Genomic DNA, 18,903 nt, shown 5'->3' with positions numbered 1-18,903 from the left:
CGCTCTTGTCCCTCACTTACAGCGCGCTGCGGCGAAAGCGGAGCACGTTCAACGGCATCTCTGTCGATAGCAAACCATTGGCCCTGGTAGGCACGTCTCGTTCTCGCTTTCACGGAATACATATTGCGTTGTTTGTTTGCCCGCGCCAGAAGTCGTCTCTGCCTACTTTGTAATTTGCTTTTTTTTTTTTTTTTTTTTTTTTTTTTTTTTTTTGCATAAATGCGGCACCTCAATTTCAGGGACAAGCTGGCCGGTCGCTGCTTCCAGGACAGGACATGTGGCTTTCCGGCGTGGCGGCACACTACACGAACAGTACGAGCCCAGCTTGCCCAATAAGGCAACAACTATCACGCTAGTAACCCCCCAAATGCGCCTCCAAGTCCCAATCACGTCAGCACCGACGGAGGCCGCGGGCAGGCTACTTTAGCAGCCTCCACTATGGAACCCAAAAGGCCAGCCTCGCCTTTACATCGACAAACCGAACTCTATCACCACCTTCAGGTTTCGTGGACCATTTCGTTCCTCCTTCTCAACCTTCTCGCTTTGTCACTTCAACTCATTTCCTCGCCGAAGAATCGTCGCGCCATCAACGTCTTCCTGCCCCGTACATTGCCCATCATGGCTACGTCTCGTCGAAATGCCAAGTCGCCCACAATCCGGCGCATTCGTGAGCTCCCTCCCCCCCCCACGGCGTCTTTCGCATCGTCGTTTGATACTAACAGGTCCCCTTTTTTGTTCATGGCAGTCCGCGAGGCACAAGAACTTGCCGCGTCGCCGTCCGCCGATCTGGCCGCGGCCCCGCTCGAGACCGACCTCTTCGAATGGCACTTTACCCTCCGCGGACCGCCCAACTCCGTGTACTCCGAAGGCATCTACCACGGCCGCATCGTCCTGCCGCCGACGTACCCGCTGCGCCCGCCGTCGTTCCGCTTCGTCACGCCCTCGGGCCGCTTCGAGGCCAACCGCGAGATCTGCTTGTCGATTAGCGGGCACCACGAAGAGACGTGGCAGCCGGCCTGGGGCCTGCGCACGGCCCTCGTCGCGCTGCGCTCGTTTATGGAGACGGACCCCAAGGGCCAGGTGGGCGGCGTGGAGGCGTCGGACACGGTGCGGCGGCGGCTGGCCAGCGAGAGCGCGTCGTTTGTGTGCACAGGGTGCGGCGGGCGGACAAACGCCGCCATTCTGGAAGCGAGCGCGGCCGAGGAGGCGGCCGCCGGGGGGTCCGCGGCGACAAAGGAGGCAGACGTGGTGCCGGCCGAGCTGAAGCTGGTGTTTCGGGACGAGCTGCCGACGCCTCAGACGGCGCCAGCGAGAGCGGCATTAGAAGGATCAGGAGGATCAGGAGGACCGACCGCACCTGCTGCTGCACCGGCGACAACGACACCGACGCCCGCACCCACAACACCGTTAGAGGGCCAGCTGCCGTCACCACCACCACCGCCGCCACCGCCCGCCGCGCCTGCACACGCTGTTCCCGCCCCGACACCGACGATTGCTCTCCCCGACACACAGCCAGCTGCCGGGGCAGTGGCAGCCCCGCCTGCACCCGCATCGGGACTTACGATTGCCGCTGGCCGCGTGGCACGTCGGATGCAGCCACAGACGGCGGCACCAGTACCAGGCCAGCGTGACATGCGGAGGCGCGTGCGGCCCAACTCGGACGAGGCGGTGCCTGTGTGGGTGGACCGGACGATTGTGGTTCTGAGTGTGGTTCTGGGCGCCATGCTGCTGCGGCTGGTCTTTGGCTGAAGAGGCACGGCACGAGACAGACAGACATAGAAGTAGGGTCACATGCCGCAGAGGGCATCGGGTTTCAGATGATTTACTAGGAGTTGAACGGTCCATTTCTGGCGTTATGTTATACCAGTTCAATATAGATCCCAATCTATTCAAAGGGACAAACCATGAATACACATTTATTTTGAGTTAGTACCCTGGGCTTCAAGGACCGCAACGTTCAGCTGCAGAGCATCGTCAAGGTCTGCCGGCGGTAGTTTGAGGGCGGCGTCAACGGTGGGCGAAGATGACCGTAACAGTACGGTAAGGATACGTCAACGAAAGTAGAAAACTGGTTACTGGTACCATTCTCGTCATTTACCCGAGAGCATCTGCTCAACGTCTACTTATGAAGGTCATGCATCCGAACAGGCAGTAGCCCTACATTGACCCGAAACGACGGCCCGTTGGAACGTGATTCACCGCTCGTCATCAGTTGTCATGGTCCATTTGAGAACACGCCTTTTTCCTTTTTCTACCTGCTGTGGACGCCCGAGCGACCTGACGAATAGGTTCGTGCCAAACGGTGCGCATCGGCTTCGGCGACCATGTGTGCACAGAGTCGCAGGGCCCACGCGTTACGTGTCATGCGCGACCGCGATGAAGCGCCCGACGTGGCGTTCGACAACAGCGGCCACGGGCTGCTGCGCGTGCCGGGCTGCGGCTACCCCGTGATTGCCGAGCGCGCAGTGGAGCAGCGAGTAGCGAGTAGCGAGTAACGAGAAGCGAAAAGCGCCGTAGCTTCCAGGCCATGATATGGTGTACAAGGACGCATATAATGTACAAGACCCGCGAATCAAAATCAAATACTTGCATGACCATCAACCTCCAAGACATCAATACCCTCAGAGACGATTGGCGCAACGTTAAGAACAAAAACGCCCTAACAATGCACAAGCAGAACAAACAGAGGCGAGAGACACCAAGACTGAACCCAAAAACTGATACCAATAGTACAACACCACCAGGGCAGCACCCGGTCTGCATTACGCGTCGTCGCCATCTCCTTCGTCCTCCTCTTCACCCTCACCGTCTTCGACCATGTCGGCCAAAGACGCGTCCCCGGCATCTTCGTCTCCATCGCCCAACTGGCCGTTGTCGACGCCGCCGTCTGGGACGGGCGCATCCGCGGCGACATGCATCTGGCCCACCAGCAGCCACCACCATTCGGACACGGCGTGGCTGTTGGGTGGGCTGTCGACAGTGTCCACAGACGCGGCAGTGGTTGTCGTCGTCGATGTCGTCGTCTGGCCCCGACGGCCGCCGTGGAGAATGCCCGCGGCGGCCGCCCAGTCCGTCAGCATCTGCACTTCAAACGGCTCAATGACCGGCCGCAGGTGGGCCGCCGTCTGCCCAATGGGCGTCGCGCCGCGGGTGGCCAGCACAAACACCACGGCGCCCGCCAGCCGGGCAAACCATGCGCGGTCCAGAACGCCAAAGAAGTCGCGCCAGATGGGCATCTCCTTGTGGGCGCCCATCCGAGGGGGCGGTGGAACCCGACGATTGTTCTCGCCGTCCGCAGGAACACCGCCATCACCGCCATCACCGCCATCACCACCACCACCATCCGTCGTCACAGACGTCGCCACGTGCTGCAGCATGGCGGCCAGGTCGGCATCGTCGTTAAAGACGTACGTGTCCGTCGGCACGATGCGCGTGCGGAACCGCTGGTAGTGTTTGGGGAACTTGCGCGACTCGTAGTTGCCCGTCTCAAAGCCAAAGGGAATGTGAGGCGCATCAATCGCCTCCACGGCGACACGGCCGTGCGCTTGCAGGTTCATGAGCGCCATGACCATGCCGTCGTCGTTGGTGTCGACCGGGATCTCGTACGCCGCGTCCCTTGCGCGGCGAAAGCACGCGTCCAGTTCGGCCTTGAACGCAAACGCCTGCCGGAACTTGTCCTCCATGGCCGCCTTGTCGAGCGCGCTCTCGTAGGCTTCCGTCAGCGTGTACATGCGGCCGCCCAGAGCAAGCATCGACTTGGTGCGCCGCAGGATGCGGTCGGTGGTCAGGTTCGAAATCACCGTCTGCAGCAGGGCGTTCGTGGCCGTCTCGTCGAGCACGCCAGCGCTGCCGATGGCCGCGGCCCCCAGGCTGCCCAGCGTGAGCAGCCGTCTCTTGATGCTCGAGGGCTGATAGCGTGCATGGGGCGTGCCGCAGAGCGCCCGGATCCACGAGCGGGCCACCATGTACCTCAAGTCGTCAATGGCGCCCGCATGCACTGCCTCGGTCGGCGTGGTGGGAGGAGGCTTGTCAAGGGCCGTTGCCGCCGCCTCGGACGCCGTGTCGTGCAGCCGGTTCCAGACAGAGCGCGAAACGTGGAAGAAGTCTTCCCGCCAGCCGGCCACGCGCGACGGAGGCAGGTCGATCAGCGCGTGGCTCTCTTCCAGCGCGTCTCGCGTGGCCGGCAGCGTCTTCGCGTCGTGGCGCATCAGGCGGAGCGCCCAGCCCACGACCCGGCCCCAGTCATAGGCCAAGACGTTGTCGTAGTCGAGCGACGGGACGGCCTGCTGCTCGTAGGCGTCAATATAGGCCTGCTGGAACCGCTCGGTGAACTTGTCAATGTACGGCAGGCGCTCGCGGCGCGTGTTCTTCCAGAAATTGCGCAGCGCCGAGAGTCTCTTGTCCGGGAACAGCCGCATCATGAGGCCCCAGTCAATGGCCTGCCCCAAGCCCCCCAGAAGCGTCCGGACCACAACAAACGCGGCCACAAGCGTGTCGTTGGCCGCCCAGTCCACACCGCCCGTCCCAGACGACGATGTGGGATGGTGGTGGACGTAGTCGGCCGGCTTCTGGGGGTAAGCCGTGAGCTCGCGCCGCGAGCTCATGACGTACTTGGCCTGCTGGGTCTGCTTCTCCCGCAACGCCGCCAGTTCGCTGCTGCTGCGCGCCCATTTCTTACGCTGGGCTGGTGTGGTCGGTGCCAGGTTGTTCGCCGCCGTGTCGTCTGCATCCAGCATGCCGTACGGGATCGTGTTGACGCTGTACAGGTTCTTGGGTACCCATCGCAAGGGTGGCTGTGCGTAGGGGTTGACGTCCGGTGTGCCGGCGGCGTTCGCCGAGGCATCGTCCGCGGTCGAGTGCGGTCCTGGGAAGGCCAGGTTGAGGAACACGTAGCGGGGCGCCACACTGGGGTTGCGCAGAAGATCGCTTCCGGTCTGTGACATCTCCCAGCTTCGGCAGTACTCGAGGTCGCGGTAGAATATGCCTTCGGGCGTGTCGCTGAACGCGGGCAGCTTTTGGTTGGCACGAAGCATGGACGCGCATTCGGCGGCGGTCCGGGGCAGATTGGCGCGCACCAAGGCCTTTTTTGTCGGCATGAATCCGTCCATGGTGAAGCTGGCGTCGCTCTGGCGCTCAAAGGACGTCTCTGACAAGATGGGCCAGGCCCCCGGCGATGTTCTGCGCAGGTCGTAGAGCCGTTGCGTCTTGGTAGCGAACTTGTACGCACGCGGCGGCGGCAGTCGGGTTGCCTGGCTTGCGATGTGCTGGCCCACGGCGTCATAAGCAAAACCTTCTTCTGCGTCGTGGCCATCGTCGAGCTGGGTGTTAGGCGACAAGAAGTGGACAAACGTCGTGAAGCCGTCTGAGCCGTCGGTCCTAGCCTTGGCAGGCTTGGTCTTGCTTCGGTTCCGGGGCATAGGCATGTCGTCTTTCGACAAAAAGAACGATGCTGGGAGGCTGTCAAGGCCCGGGTTGCCCGTGTTGACAAAAGGGCGTGCCGTAGTGCTTCCTTTGCCAGTGCCAGTGACAGCGCCCGCACCGTTGCTGGTTTGGTCTGGCCGGACCGTGCGAAGCGCTGGGTCGATATCGGCTTCGTCGTCGTGCTCCTGCCCTTCGCCGCCGTAGAGATTGCCCAGTGCCTTAAATAGGGTATGCTCCGGGGCCGGGCCCGTGCCAGTGGATTTCGTTTTGCGACGCTTGGGCGTCTGCTCGGCCGCCACGGGGCCGCCAATGATGTCGCCCGCCGTGAGCGTTGCTTTCCGCTTCCCGTTGGGCGTTCTTTGCTGCGACGAATCGCCGTCCTCGTCGTCGCCGTAGCCAACAAGACGGACAGAGTGCGCCGTCGGCCTGGCCGCTGGCGGCTGGTCGTAGAAGGGCGCACTGAGGACTTCGATCTCGGGCTGCAGCGCCCGTCGGCCTCTCACATTCCGCCCGGCTTCCTTGTCGAGAATCTTCAAAATGGCCAAGTCCTTCTCCGTGGGTGCAAAGTCGTCCGGCACATATGTCTGCGGGAAGATGGCTTGGATGCGCGCTTTAAATTTGCTGGCTGTGGTCGAGCCGAACAGATCCGTGCCGGGGCGTGCTAGGAGGCGGCAGTAGATGAACTGGCCCCTGGCGTCGCGGAATCCAAACGTGTGCTCTTCGACGCCCTTTGCCATTTCGAGCTTTTTGACCGCAGCCTTGACAACCGGCAGCGTCGGCGGGTCTTCGCCCGGGAACCTGCGGGTGTAGACACAAAACACAGCGTACCACAGAGAACGGTCGCCCGGAAAGATGCCGCCGTAGTAGTCGACCAGATACTGTATGATCGCAGCCACAATGTGTGAGCGCAAGGAGGACGGCGTCAGCTTCGTGCCATTCTTGGGCAGCGGCGGCATCGTAAAGCCTGCAGGCCCTGTTTTGCCAGGCGAGTGGATGCCCTCCATGTCCACGTGCGCGCGGCCTGCAGCGGCAGGAGGACGCTGTGGCTCCTCTGTACGAGCCGCCGGCTGTTGCAGAGCGGCCGCGTCCACCGGTGGCGGCGTGTTGCTCTTTTGGCGGGTTGCAGCCAGCTCGTCGCTCGCTCCGACGGCGTCCTCCATCGGGGTGTCTTCCATGACCAACTGAGCGGGCAGGGTAGCAGGCGGTTTGGCTGGCGGTGTGGTGTCCGGCAGTGTGTCCGGCACGTTCCAAGGGCCGGCATCCATATCGACGTCCACGACCCGTGGCGGCGACTCGTCTGTCGAGCCCAGCCACACGTGGGCCGCGCTGACAATGCCGCGGGGGCGATCGGCTGGTTCGTCGTCGCTGCTGTCCGAGTCGTGCAGTCGGTACGGTCGACGGCGGTTGCCGTGCACCTTGATCGACTGGCGGCCTTCTTTCTTGGGCGACACAGACGACGTGGCCGACTCGGACGCGACGGACAGCGCCAGCGAGTGGGACCGGGTCGACGCTGACGACAGAGGCGAGGTTTCCCGGAAGGCGCCAGCAGGCTGTTTTCGTTCGCGAAGCGCACGGCCGCGGACGGTACGGCCTCTGGCCAGCCCTGTTTCGTTGTCGTTGTCGTTGTCGTTTTCGTTGTCGTTTTCGTTGTCCCTCTGCTCTGCCAGCCGTCTTTCTGCATCGCGCTCTTCCTTCTGCTGCCTCTTCTTGGCCTCTCTTTCCTCGGTCGAGATGGGCACGTAGTTGGGGTTGCAAGCGGTCCGCGCCTTCGTCTGGTGGTACTGCAGACCCAGCAAGTTCTTCCAGACGCCAGAGCACGTCTCGCAGACAAAGTCCTTGGTCTCTGCCGCTGGCCGTCCCCGCTTCTTGTTCTTCTTACCGCGTAGGCGACCACGATTTGGTGTTGGCACGACGTCGCCGGGGCCGTCTTGTTGTAGAGCTGTGGTCTCGCCATCGTCGTCTTCTTGTTGTTGTTGTTGTTGTTGCTGCTGGGACCGTTGATTCTGAGGCTGCTGTGGCTGATTTGGAGATCGCAGAGCGATTAGAGCGTCACGCAGGACTGCGGCGAGCTTGCCGTTGTCGTCGTTCGCGTCATCCAGTATGAAGACAAAGGGCCAAGTCGCGTCGGATTTGCGTTTCTGTCGGCCTGTATCCCCATCGTTGTGAGCTTCGTCGCCGTCACGGACCTCGCGTGCTTCCAAAACAAAGGCCTGGCCATCGCCACCGGGTGCCCTGCGGATGACCGGATCGCCAACCAAGTTGTCGGTTGCAATGGTGATGGGCTCTTTTGGGTTCGCTGGGCGGCGGCCGCGACGGGGGATGGCAAAGGCAAACGTGAGCGTCTTGTTGTCGTTGTCGAAGGTGAGGTGACCCGGTTTGCCGTTGTAATGGCAGGCAACCGGCACGAGGGCATCCGCCTCTGGTCGTCCCTGCCCGTTTTGAACGCTTTGTGTACGCCTGACATCCGGACCCTCGTCTTCCCGGTCAGACCTTCCGTTTCTGTCCGCTTCGGCCTCGTCGTCCTCCTTGTCGGCCGCGCTTGCCTCGACTGGAGCCTGTTCTTCCGTAACAGGAAATTTCTTCTTTGGTGGCCGTCCGCGCTTGCGCCTTGGTGGTGATGATGTCGTTTTTGCAGCTTCGGCGGCAGCAGCCTCCAGTTCTTTGTCTTCCTTGCCCGTGTCTTCCGCTTCGGCGGCGGCCTCGGCTGGCTTGACCTTGGGTGGACGCCCACGCCTCTTTGGTGCCACAGGGGCGGCAACAGGCCGCACATCAGTAGCCTCGCCGTTCTCCATGATGGCTTCAGCGTCGACCATGTCTGTGTCGGCGTCTTCAGTTTCATCGGGCTCGTCGGGCTCCGCATCTCTGACTTTGGGCGGCCGTCCTCGCCTGGGTTTGGGCGGTGGCGTGCCTGCGTCGACGCTGTGATCTGCACCGACTCTGGGCGAACCGTTGTCTCCTCTTCGTCTGTCTCTGCCGCGGGGTCCATTCTTCCTGGGCCGGCCGGCCCTCTTGCGTACATGCAGCGCCGTACACCTGGCCTCCTGCTCGGCCAGCTCTTGGGCCGTCATGGGCGGCGGCAGCGGCGCGAATCCGTAGAGACGGCGCAGCTCCTCGGCCGGCCGATCGAACAGCGTGCCGGCGTCGCGCAGCGCCCAGAACGTGGCGGCGTCGGCGCGTGCCGCGGCCGACGCTGCCGCCGTTTCTTGCTCAATGGCGTCGAGGGACTCGCCGTGGCTGATGCGCTCGGCCAGCTTGGCGTTCTCGAGGGTGCGGAAGAGGTAGGCCTTGTTCTTGCCGACGCGGGCGGGCTCGCAGTGCAGCTGGAACTGGCGGAGGTGGTCGGGCTGGCTGCCCGGGCGCGACATGGCGGTGACGAGCGAAAACACGTAGCGGGCAAACGACGGGCCCAGGGTGGCGCGGCAGATCTCGGGCGACGTGATGCCGTCGATGCCGGCGCGGTCGACGGTGTCGTAAATCAGGTTGGCCAGGGGCACGTCGAGCGCCCAGGCGGGTTTCGAGCGGCCGGCGACACGGCCCCCCATTACGCTCGTCCCGCCCGCAGCATCGCCGTCGCCGTCGCCGTCCTCGTCGTCCTCCTCGAGCGCGGCCATGCTGTCCAGCTCGAGCTCGCTCTGGTGGTCGCCGCCCGCATACGACAGTCGGCCAAGCTCCTTCTTACGCTTGGCGCGCAGCTCGGTGATGGGGGCGCGCCGGCGGCCGGCGGCCAGGTAGACGGCCCACTCGCCGGGGGTCGGGTCGCGCTCAAACTTGATGCAGTCCTTGAACAGCTGGCGCTCGTCCGGGCGCATGGCGGCGACGTACTTGAGGATGCCGGAGGCGACAAACTCGCGCGAGGCGCGGGCCAGCGTGCGCATCTGCCAGCGCAGGCCGACAATGCCCAGCTTGACCTTGAGGTCGACGACGCGGATGACGCCCCAGGCCTTGACAATGGCCAGGATGGTCTGACCAAAGGAGGCAAACTCAATGGCGTCGCCGATCCAGCGGTTGCGCCAGGGCACGGGCGCGAGGTCCTTGGTGAGAAACTCGGGCGAGAAGTCGATGCCGCTGCTGGCGAGATCCTTGGACGACAAGAGGGCCGGGGTGGCGTCGTCTGCGGTCATTGATGCTGCTGCATGGGCTGTTGCAGATTCTGTTGTGGTTGGTTCCGGTGCGCCAGAGTCGAGCTCGACAGGCGCAAACTCGGCCAGCCACAGCATGCTGGTGCGGTAGCCGCGAGCAATGGTGGTGCGCTTGATGGCGTAGCCCTTGGCGGCCAAGAAATCCGTGCGTTTGGGGACAGAGCGCTTGTCCTGGCCGACGCTGTCGCGCAGGTCGGCTTGCAGGATGCCCTTGGTGCGTGCCGACGCGATGCCCTGCAGGCACTGCCACTCGAGCATGGGCACTTTCTTGTAGTCGACGTCGTGGCCGGTCAGCGTGTACCAAATGGTCTTTTCCGTCGCGTACAGGCGCGGCCGTGTGCTCGGGTCCTCGTTTGCAGCGGCTGCAGACGCGGAGGACCGGCCACCCGCACTCTTGCGGTTTCGTTTCCGCTTTCCACCTTTGGCCGGTGTTGCGAGTGATGCTGCGGCCATGGCAATCTTGTTGTCGTCGGCGTCCTCCATCGCCGGGTCAACTGGGTCATCTGCCACGGGCGGCTGCGGCTCGGGAAGGGCGAGGGCATCGTCCAGCGACAGGTGGCCCCGGTCGCCGTTGCGGCCTACCAGGATCTCGGGCCGCTCGACCAGCCAGTCCCAGGCTTTGCGGGCCAGTGGCATGTCGACAAACACGGCTGTCGACGCCGCAGTTGGTGTGTTGCTGCCGCCGCCATTGTCGCCGTCCACGGATTCTGTCTTGGGCTGGGAGCGACCATTAAACCGGCTCACGGCCGTCACAAAGTCCGCCACGCGAAAGCCTAGCCGGTGTCAGTATACATACTGTGCAATAGGCTACGTGGACCGCAATACCGCAATACGCACCTGTCTCGCCGCAATAGGCCGTCTCGGCGACGAGCCAATCGATCAGCTCGTCGAGTCCTCTGGCCATGGCTGCGTTGCGCGTGGCCGCATGCTGGGGCGGTGTTGAGCTACTGCGTAAGAGAATAGGGTGACAGTGAACTCTAAATGAAATGAACTTCTACAGGTAGCTGATGGATGTTGATGTGGTGTAGATATCGTTGATGATGACCAAATAATAAAGGTAAAAAAGTGTAAATCGAGCTCCAAAAAATTGCACAGGGCGGGGCTCGAACGCGTGTAGTCTTGCGCGCGCCGCGTGTTTTGCGCTGGGGCAAATGCCAGAATTAATTGGCTCCACTTTTTTAGTTCGCCACAGCTCAAAGCTCAAAGGCAATGCCGACCGCTGTGTTCTCTACCCGTGTCCAGGCAGCGCAGAGCACGGAAAGATGGAAGACAGCAACCTACTGCATCGTCTTGGGCTCGCATGAGATCTACGTTGTCACAGCCAATTGTTCTTTTGTCTACGTATGTGTCTGGCATGGGACGTAGTTGCAAAGACGAGTCGCAGTCACGTGGTCGCGATTAGAAGGGATTCTGTTGCTTTTGGTTGAGGCTCTAGACCGCTCCAATGGTTGTATTACCGCTTTATTCACGGCCGCTACTCGCTCTCGGCTCTCGCTGTATCCTCACATTGGGAGGACCCGCGTGCCCTTGCCTCGGGCCCGCTCGCCGGGTTTCGTGACACGGCCCGCGGCCACGGCACCCAGTCGCCGGTTGACGCCCTTCTTGGCCGACGCGCCGACGTTCAGCCGGGCCACCGCCGCCGCCACCTCGGCACTGCCTTGCCCGCCGCCTGCCTTCTTCTGCTGCGCAAACTTGAACTTGCTGCTGTCAATCTTGGTCAGCTCCGGCGGCGCGGCGACGGTGCCGTGGACGCCGGCGCGCACGGTGCTCTTTGTGGCGGCGGCCTTTTTGCGGTTGAACGCGGCCCAGACGTCGTCGTCGTCGGCCGCGCCGTAGTTGTTGGCACTGCCGCCGAGCGCCTGCCGTTGCTGCTGCTGCTTCTTCTTTTTCTTGCCGTTGGCGCCGCCGCCCTGCTTGGTCGCCAGGCCCTGCTGGAAGTCGAGGCGCCACTTGACGCCCAGCGTCTCGTCGAGCTCAGCCTCGCGCTCTTCGGCCTCTTCGCGGGCCTCGGCCTCGCGCTCCTTGATGCGCGCGTCGTCCAGACGCCACTGGTCATACAGCTTGTGCAGCTTGCGCTCCTGCTTGGTGCGGTACGTCTTGGCGATGCCGAGCGGGTCTTTGCCGCCGGCGCCGCCGGGCGTAGACGACTTGACGAGACCGGCGAGGGGCAGGGCCGCGTCGACGCGGGAGGCAAACTCGGACAGGCGCTCGCCAGGGCGGATTGTGAGGGCTTCGGCGGGCGCAGCATCCGAAGCAGAGGCAGAGGTAGCATGAGGAGGCGCTGCCGCAGCTGCTACTGTCGTCTGCGTCGTGGACACGTCAGCCTCGTCATCGTCACCCCCGGCCGTCGCCGCCGCTGCCGCTGCCGCTGCCGCCCGCTCTTTTGCTAACCGCTGCTTCTTCTGCTTCTTCGTCTCCACAACACCCGTGTCCAGGCCCTGCCGAACGCGCTTGCCGCCTGTCAAGGACATGAGCCGGCGGAAGGCGCGCGGTGTGTCATGGCTGGCCTTGGTACTGGCGCTGACGCTGTCCTTGTTGGCCTCGCGTTTCCGTCTTGCGGCGGCACTTGTTGCGGTGGCACCCTTGCCTCCTTTGGCCTTGTTCGACTTGGTCGTGCTCGTCTTGGCCGACTCGGTCTTGGCTGGTTTTGTAGGCAGTGGCCGTGCGATGCGGTCTGGGGGGAGGTCGTAGCTGTACGGAGCAAGCGGGTCAGCGAGTCAGCGGGTCAGCGGGTGGAAGTGACATGGAGGTGGCTGCTAATGGTATATTCTTACATGGAGGAGTCCTGGTCCCGCCGAGTGTGTTTGTGAGGCATTGTGGAAGGCTTGGAGGAGGGTTGGATGGGACAGAAGAAAAGGAAATCGACAATCGATCGTCAATGGGCGCGCAACGAAGGCGCCCCGTGGTCACGTGGTCGCGGAGTCGCGCCGAATAGTAATTACCGTTCAGACTCTGAAGAGAACCAGAAAGATCTTGGTGTGGATTCTGGTTGTATGATGTTGCGACGTTGTGTATAGGCTCGAATGCGTTGTTGTAAAGATGGTTGTTACTGCAGAAAAAGCTTATCGTATTTTTTTTTTGGAAGTTGTTATCGATAAGCAGATTGTTCCGACAATGTAGATACGTTCGGCCTAAACCGTCCATTTTCAGCCTTTAGACTAAGTCTTTGCAGCTGTCTGAGCATCATTCTAGGCTCCTTTCCACAGGGAATATCCACTAACACGAGTAGTGGGTCTCGACGGAGCGAACAGGCGCGAGCCACTAAAGCACTCCCATTTCTAGCTTTACGCTGCCATCAAACCGCGATCAAGCATAAGTCTCCCAGTAAGAGACAAACATCCGCATGTCGTGCTTCACTTGGCTGCGTTGCGGAAAATAAAAGTCGACAGAACAGCTTGGCTTGCATCCACGTCCCAGAAGTTGCACCATTTCACAGCACGCTCTTGTACCTCGCCTCCCTCCTCTTCGTCTGTGCCTTGTCCTGGCCCGTTTTTCGTGTTTTTCTGGTCCGGACTGTGTATCTATTTTCTTGTCCCTACAAAGCCCGTCAATCTTACAACTCCAATAACCTCACTTCTCGACTACTACTTGCCTCAGTCGTGACCATGAGATCACTTACAGACACACGTGCGCTGCCTCGTGGTGCGATGGCGGAGCCTGTCAACATGGCCGTTGAGTGCACATCGCGTAGTGGATTACCCTTGTCAGCGAAAGAGTGGACTCGTTACGCGTAGACGACATCTGAGCGGCCTCGCGGCTGGGCTGGACGACGATGCAATGGGTCCAATATCGAGAATACAGAGTATCGCCTTGTCCATAAATCGGCTACATTCGGCGACTCTTGGCGGAAAAGAGGAGCAAAAGTGGAAGCTACTTCGGAAGAGGGGAGATTGAGGGCTAACAGATGCCGGTTTATGTCCGAGCCACGAGAGCTTGAGGAAGGAGCTGTCCATGTGGTACAGGGAAAGAGCGACTGGCGAACGTATTCTGGCCATTTCTACAGATTCGAGGCATTTCGAAGCAAATCTGTTTTAATTTGCATTACTTTGAGTTTTTTTTGTTTATATTGATCATCTTTACAGTTAAGAATACCATGATGCCCATTATTTCCATTTGTTTAGTACGTAATAGAGAATATGAATCGAGTTCATAGTTATCACCGTATCTCCAGATTGCGGGGTCAGCGTATTGCCACGCTTTAGAGACGACCCATCGAGCACGTCGCATCGCTCTTGCCGTGCTTGGCCGTAGCATCTATCCATATATCCGCCTCCCTTGTCCTTTTGGCAGCGGGGTTGTGTCACAAGTTAATTTGCCAGAAACATCTCAGGACAACGAAACAAGAGCATATCACAATATCGAGACAGTATCAAAACAATATAAAGACTAAGAACTGAACAAAAGCAGCTTTGCTCGATATTTACCACCCATAGACAACTCCACGTCCACCAACCGCCAACATGCCGGACCAGCCCAAGCTCGCGTCACTTGATGTGTGTTAATCTGAAGAGGGACGCTTGGAGTTTGAAAGAAAACAGAAACAAAAAGGCAAAAAAAAAGCACTGCTAACAAGTTTGGCCGCACGGCCATCTAGGACTCCATCGTCTCTCGCCTCCCTTCCCACGCCCAGTCCCTCTTCGCCGCCAAGACCGAGCGCGGCCTCACGTTTGCCGCCATCGCCGAAGCCCTGGGCCGCAGCGAGGTCGCCGTCGCCGCCATCTTCTACGGGCAGGCCACCGCGTCCGAAGAGGACGTCGCCAAATTGGCGCCTCTGCTGGGACTGGACCACGCGACCCTCCTCTCCCAGATCGGCGGCGTCTTCCCCGACCGCGGCCGCGCAGGCCCGATGCCGCCCGTCGAGCCGTTGATCTACCGACTCTACGAGATTGTGCAAAACTACGGCTACGCGTACAAAGCAGTGATTAACGAAAAGTTTGGGGACGGCATCATGAGTGCGATTGCGTTCAGCACGACGGTGGACAAGGAGGTGGACGGGGACGGCGTGGCGTGGGTGAACATTAAGCTGCGCGGCAAGTGGCTGCCTTTTACGCGGTTTTAGGGAAGATGGGGCGTTGAGCAGGCGAAGAATAGATGAGAAGCAAGGTCGATGGCAAGCGACGACAAGTTGAGAAGCAGGACGACAAGAAGAGGGCTATGGGCGTCTCAAACTACTGGGAATAGATGTTTGGATATTTCGAGGCTACTTCGTTGGCGAGAAAACAGAATGACCATGGCTGAACCCGAAAACGGAAAGAGTAGATTGTGCAGGTATGAATGGACTGAGGTGAATTCGTGGTACAAGCGGCCAGCTTTACGTCGAGGATGCAGGACGTCTTGATGTCGCCTCACAAACATCGATATCGGCAACAAATAAATTGCTTCCAAAGTGCAGCCGACACAACGTGGGCAGAAAGATCTGGGATCGAGTTGGTTCAGAGAGGAGAAAATGGAGAGAAAAAAAACTGAAGAAAATACCTCACAAGATGCACTTCCATTGGATTCTGGAGGTGATTGTGTCGCTCGCGTGTTGTGGTAATGACGACAAGATGCACCAATTGAGAGCACTGCTCACAGAGTAAGCCAAACCCACTGTAATACCGAATATGACGCTATAAGTCCGGAAACGTGGGCGCTGAGACAAGGTCTGGGGTAGCACAATCGCAACGCTAAAAGCGGAACAATAGCAAGGCTACCGGTGCTAGCACGGAAAGGGCTCTTTGATGCCAGCCTCGTCCACCAACAGCCTCGCAAATGTCAACAAACGACGTCAAGCGAGGTTGGCATCGCCGATGGGCGAACGGAAATGTCCATTCAGCAGAAAGCAGAGCAGTTGCAGTAAACTTCTCTTGCTTTACTCGCCTAACCTTGCCCCTGGCTTAGGCCTAGAGTCGAGGACGAAGCAAACGGTTACTTAACAAAGTAGCAACTCAAAACACGAGAAACGAGAACACAAAGTCACCATCGTGCATTGTTCCACATAACTGACAGGCAGCAATAGTATGAATGTCTTCTCTGTGAACAGCTGATCTCTCGTCTCTCCTCGGTCCAGAGCTTCCAGTCTAGAACGTGGCCGGTGTCCTCTGTAATGTCCGCGTCTTTGACCGAGGTGAGAACAATACCAACGCTAACAAGAGGACAATATCAACCAGGACAAGGCAGACTCCGCCAACGAGACGAACAAAACAAAAAAAGACAGCCAAAATATGCTTCTAGAACAGGCACAGAACAAAAGGATCATCGTACGTTCCTCCGGCATGTCGGTGCAGAACGAGGCAGGACCAGGAATCGGGTGTCAATGGACGTTGCGGACCACGAAGGCTTATGCGGCAACCAACAAGACAACACTTTGCAACGCACCAAAGTGGCTTATCCGACGCTTGTTCGAGTCAGTCAAATCTGGGAGCATGCTCTCGTAAGGTCAGCATCTCTTTGAAGTCGACGATTCTTGCTATGATTGTCGACCATCAGATCCACTCCATATTCATCCACACCATCTACTTTTCTCTCTCCTCTCTCCTCTCCACTCACCTTGATAGTACTCCTTTCTTTCAACTTTGTAAAATGAACAACTCGCATTGACAGGGTGACCCTCCTTTCTCTTTCGGGCTACCGTAACCTGATGCAGTCCACGTCCACGAGGCCAGGAGAGATGTCAATATCCGCCATCCCGTTTTGATCCCTTCGGTCTCCCTGAAGCCGCTTGCTATTGTCCCTTTGCACGCCTAGCCGTGCGTCTTACTGTCCCCGCCCCTACATTCTGTTGATATTGTTCCTCTCCCGCCAGAGGCAAGCCTGAACATGCTTCTTTCTCTTGTCGTTTTCGTTGTGTTTCCTTTCTTTTCGGCTGCTTTCGCCTCCATGTTCAGACTCCCTCGCGACATGTTGGATGGTCATCTGCATCCTCTAGCGTGATATCCTCCTATTTTCTTTCTTCTTCCGTCTTCCTCAAACATGCTTCTTTCAGTGCGTGTTCTCTCTGCCTTTGACAAGCTTCTTTCAGACATCTGCTCGATGTCGACTCGCTGAGAAACAACGCACCAACCAACGTCACAACTCCACCACTCCCCTGCGTTTGACCGCCCGACCATACACGGCCTTGACGACTTCACAGTCTTCTCTACCGTGTCTCTCTGTTTCTCTCTGTCTCTGTCTGTCGACTCCTTCTCAACAAATGTGACCGTCGATTTCGCACATATATAGCCCCCTTCTCACCCGTCTTCATCTCATAATTTCCCCTTCTCTTCTCTTCATCCACAATCATCTCTTCCAATCTTCACTTCTACATTTTCTATACAAACTTTTCTTTGTTTTCTTAAACAAATCCTCCCCAGAATCAAAATGGACGCCCAGACCGCTACTCAGTCTACCCAGGTTGGCTACGTCACCGGTGGCTCCTGCACCATCATGTAAATCGTCATTTCTTTCTTGTTCCCCGAAATGGAACAGAAAAGCGGCGATGTTCATGGTTCTTGTCTCCGCCTCTGAGAGAGGGCTGATTGTCAACAGTCTCTGAGGGCTTCCCTCTGAGATCGCTCTCCGATCGAGACAACACGATGCTGCAACGACCCGACAGCAACAACAACAAAAAAAAAAACCCACTTGTTCTTCGCCTCCCTACAAAAAAAACACTCCCTTTCGAAACAACTCAAAAGAGTCTGGAAAGAGTACAGTCCCCAAACCCTCTTTCAATATACTTCTCTTAATCTTCTGATGGAGGAAAGGTGCGAGAATGGAGGAAGAAGCATTCGCCATTCATTGTTTTTGTCTTCTCTCCAGACCCACGGGCTGTCTGCATCATGCTTTTTGTTCCCATTTCTCTTATCCTTTCATTTTCATTTCTGGTCTCTATTTATGCTCTTGTCCTTGGATAATCAATAATCGGGATCTTGGGATGGAAACGGGAGGGAAGGGGTGGCGGGAACGGGGAAATTCGTTCGCGAAATGGTGGACAGCTTGCCGGCGCGGACTGACATTGGCTATTTGTTTCCTTTTTTTCTTATTCTTGCTCCTACTTTTCTTCTCGACAGAACACCCTGTCCTATAGTAAAATACAGGCCCATGACTTGACATGGTCGTGGGTTCTTTGAACGAACCTTTTCTAATACTCAATCCGAAGTGATTTTTCAAACCTGTCTTGACTTGCATGTGATTCATTGTGGCTGCTCGAACTGACTCTACCGTTTCATCTGCAAAGTCTCTCTATATCAATACGGCAATACGGCCATCAACCAGATCCGCCACCGCCACTCAACGGTGCAGCCATCCCTTGCCGTTCTCCACGTACCCCCACTGCTCCATCTTGTCCACGTCCTCCTCCTTGCCGGCCGCCCAAAAGTCCAGCACCGCCGGCAGCCTCGTGTACGCATGGAACGCCGCCTTGTCCCGGAACCGAATCAGCAGCCGCGTGTCCGTGTCGACGTCTTGGCTCGCAAACGCGACCCACGTCAGGATGCCGCCGTCTTGCGTCGGCACCGCCGCCTCAATGGCGGGCGCCAGCGCCGTCAGCCGCGCCGCCACGCGGTCCCGCGCCTCGACCGACGTGCACTTGATCTTGACGTCGTACATGAAGCCACAGGCGCGGCCGTCGCCGGGCCGATCGAGGAAGCCGCCGACGCGGGCGTAATGCTGCAGGTCGAAGCCGGTGGTCATGTTGGGCAGGGCGACGGGGATGAACGTGGTCTGCATGGTGGGGCTGGTAAAGTGGACGTGGTAGAGGCTGTCGCGCTTGTCGTAGACCTCAAAGGCAAACATCAGCGGGGTGTTCTCGACGTCGTCGGCAAAGTCGCAGGGAATGCCGAAATAGTACGTCTCGGTGGTGGGCTCTTCGGCCCAGACGTACTTGGCGAGTTCATCGTAGGCGCCTTGCCACTGGGAGAGTCAGCGGTTGTTGTTCCGTGTGTCTATGCAATTGTTTTCTGCAAAGAAAATCCGTGGGCAGGAGGAACCCTACTGTGTTGTATTTGCCTGGCAAAAAGTGCACAAAGGCAAAGAGGTAGAGTTTGTCGTCTTGCGTAGTAAACCCCATTGTAGTAGCTGGGAGTGTGACGGGGTATGGTCAAGGTAAATATGGAAGCGAGAAGAAAGAAAAGCAATTAAATAGAAATACAAAACGAAGACGAAAAGCTTTTTGTCAACTGCTGCCGTCGAGACTGTTATATAAAAGGACAACATACTTCACATGCCTTATCACCAACAGCAGCTGAGGCCATACGAAGAGGGGAAACACTTGCAACAGCTTCGACAAAACAAACAACTAACACGGAATAGTAGATTCGTCTCCAGTTTGAAAGCATCCAAAGTATGGGGTAGCAATGCCTTTGGCGGCACCTCGATGGAGCTCTTT

The 18,903-nt window shown here is 58.7% G+C and overlaps 5 protein-coding genes across 5 annotated transcripts; 3 read left to right on the top strand and 2 right to left on the bottom strand.

Annotated features, from left to right (window-relative positions):
• Window positions 1-618: 618 nt before the first annotated feature.
• On the top strand, window positions 619-1,749 carry SPBR_00764 (ubiquitin-conjugating enzyme E2 J1; the record flags this gene model as incomplete). Its single annotated transcript, XM_040759083.1, has 2 exons — window positions 619-667; window positions 746-1,749. The coding sequence occupies 2 exons, from the start codon at window positions 619-621 to the stop codon at window positions 1,747-1,749; spliced, it is 1,053 nt and encodes a 350-aa protein (XP_040618894.1).
• Window positions 1,750-6,318: 4,569 nt separating this feature from the next.
• SPBR_00053 (uncharacterized protein) lies at window positions 6,319-10,503 on the top strand (the record flags this gene model as incomplete). The annotated part of the gene is made up of 6 exons (XM_040758373.1): window positions 6,319-6,431; window positions 6,615-7,005; window positions 7,479-7,904; window positions 8,079-9,537; window positions 9,569-9,642; window positions 9,835-10,503. 6 exons carry the CDS (start codon window positions 6,319-6,321, stop codon window positions 10,501-10,503), a joined length of 3,132 nt encoding a protein of 1,043 aa, XP_040618893.1.
• A 559-nt stretch (window positions 10,504-11,062) lies between these two features.
• On the bottom strand, window positions 11,063-12,375 carry SPBR_00656 (uncharacterized protein; the record flags this gene model as incomplete). Its single annotated transcript, XM_040758975.1, has 2 exons — window positions 11,063-12,251; window positions 12,335-12,375. 2 exons carry the CDS (start codon window positions 12,373-12,375, stop codon window positions 11,063-11,065), a joined length of 1,230 nt encoding a protein of 409 aa, XP_040618892.1.
• A 1,645-nt stretch (window positions 12,376-14,020) lies between these two features.
• On the top strand, window positions 14,021-14,619 carry SPBR_01037 (cyanate lyase; the record flags this gene model as incomplete). The annotated part of the gene is made up of 2 exons (XM_040759356.1): window positions 14,021-14,053; window positions 14,191-14,619. The coding sequence occupies 2 exons, from the start codon at window positions 14,021-14,023 to the stop codon at window positions 14,617-14,619; spliced, it is 462 nt and encodes a 153-aa protein (XP_040618891.1).
• A 3,188-nt stretch (window positions 14,620-17,807) lies between these two features.
• Window positions 17,808-18,585, bottom strand: SPBR_00964 (uncharacterized protein; the record flags this gene model as incomplete). The annotated part of the gene is made up of 2 exons (XM_040759283.1): window positions 17,808-18,428; window positions 18,511-18,585. 2 exons carry the CDS (start codon window positions 18,583-18,585, stop codon window positions 17,808-17,810), a joined length of 696 nt encoding a protein of 231 aa, XP_040618890.1.
• Window positions 18,586-18,903: the final 318 nt, after the last annotated feature.

Source organism: Sporothrix brasiliensis (assembly GCF_000820605.1).
Source record: "Sporothrix brasiliensis 5110 chromosome Unknown Cont19, whole genome shotgun sequence".
NCBI classification, from domain to species: Eukaryota; Fungi; Ascomycota; class Sordariomycetes; order Ophiostomatales; family Ophiostomataceae; genus Sporothrix; species Sporothrix brasiliensis.
Note: the sequence above shows the minus strand (reverse complement) of the source record. Positions and strands in the feature narration are given on the sequence as shown.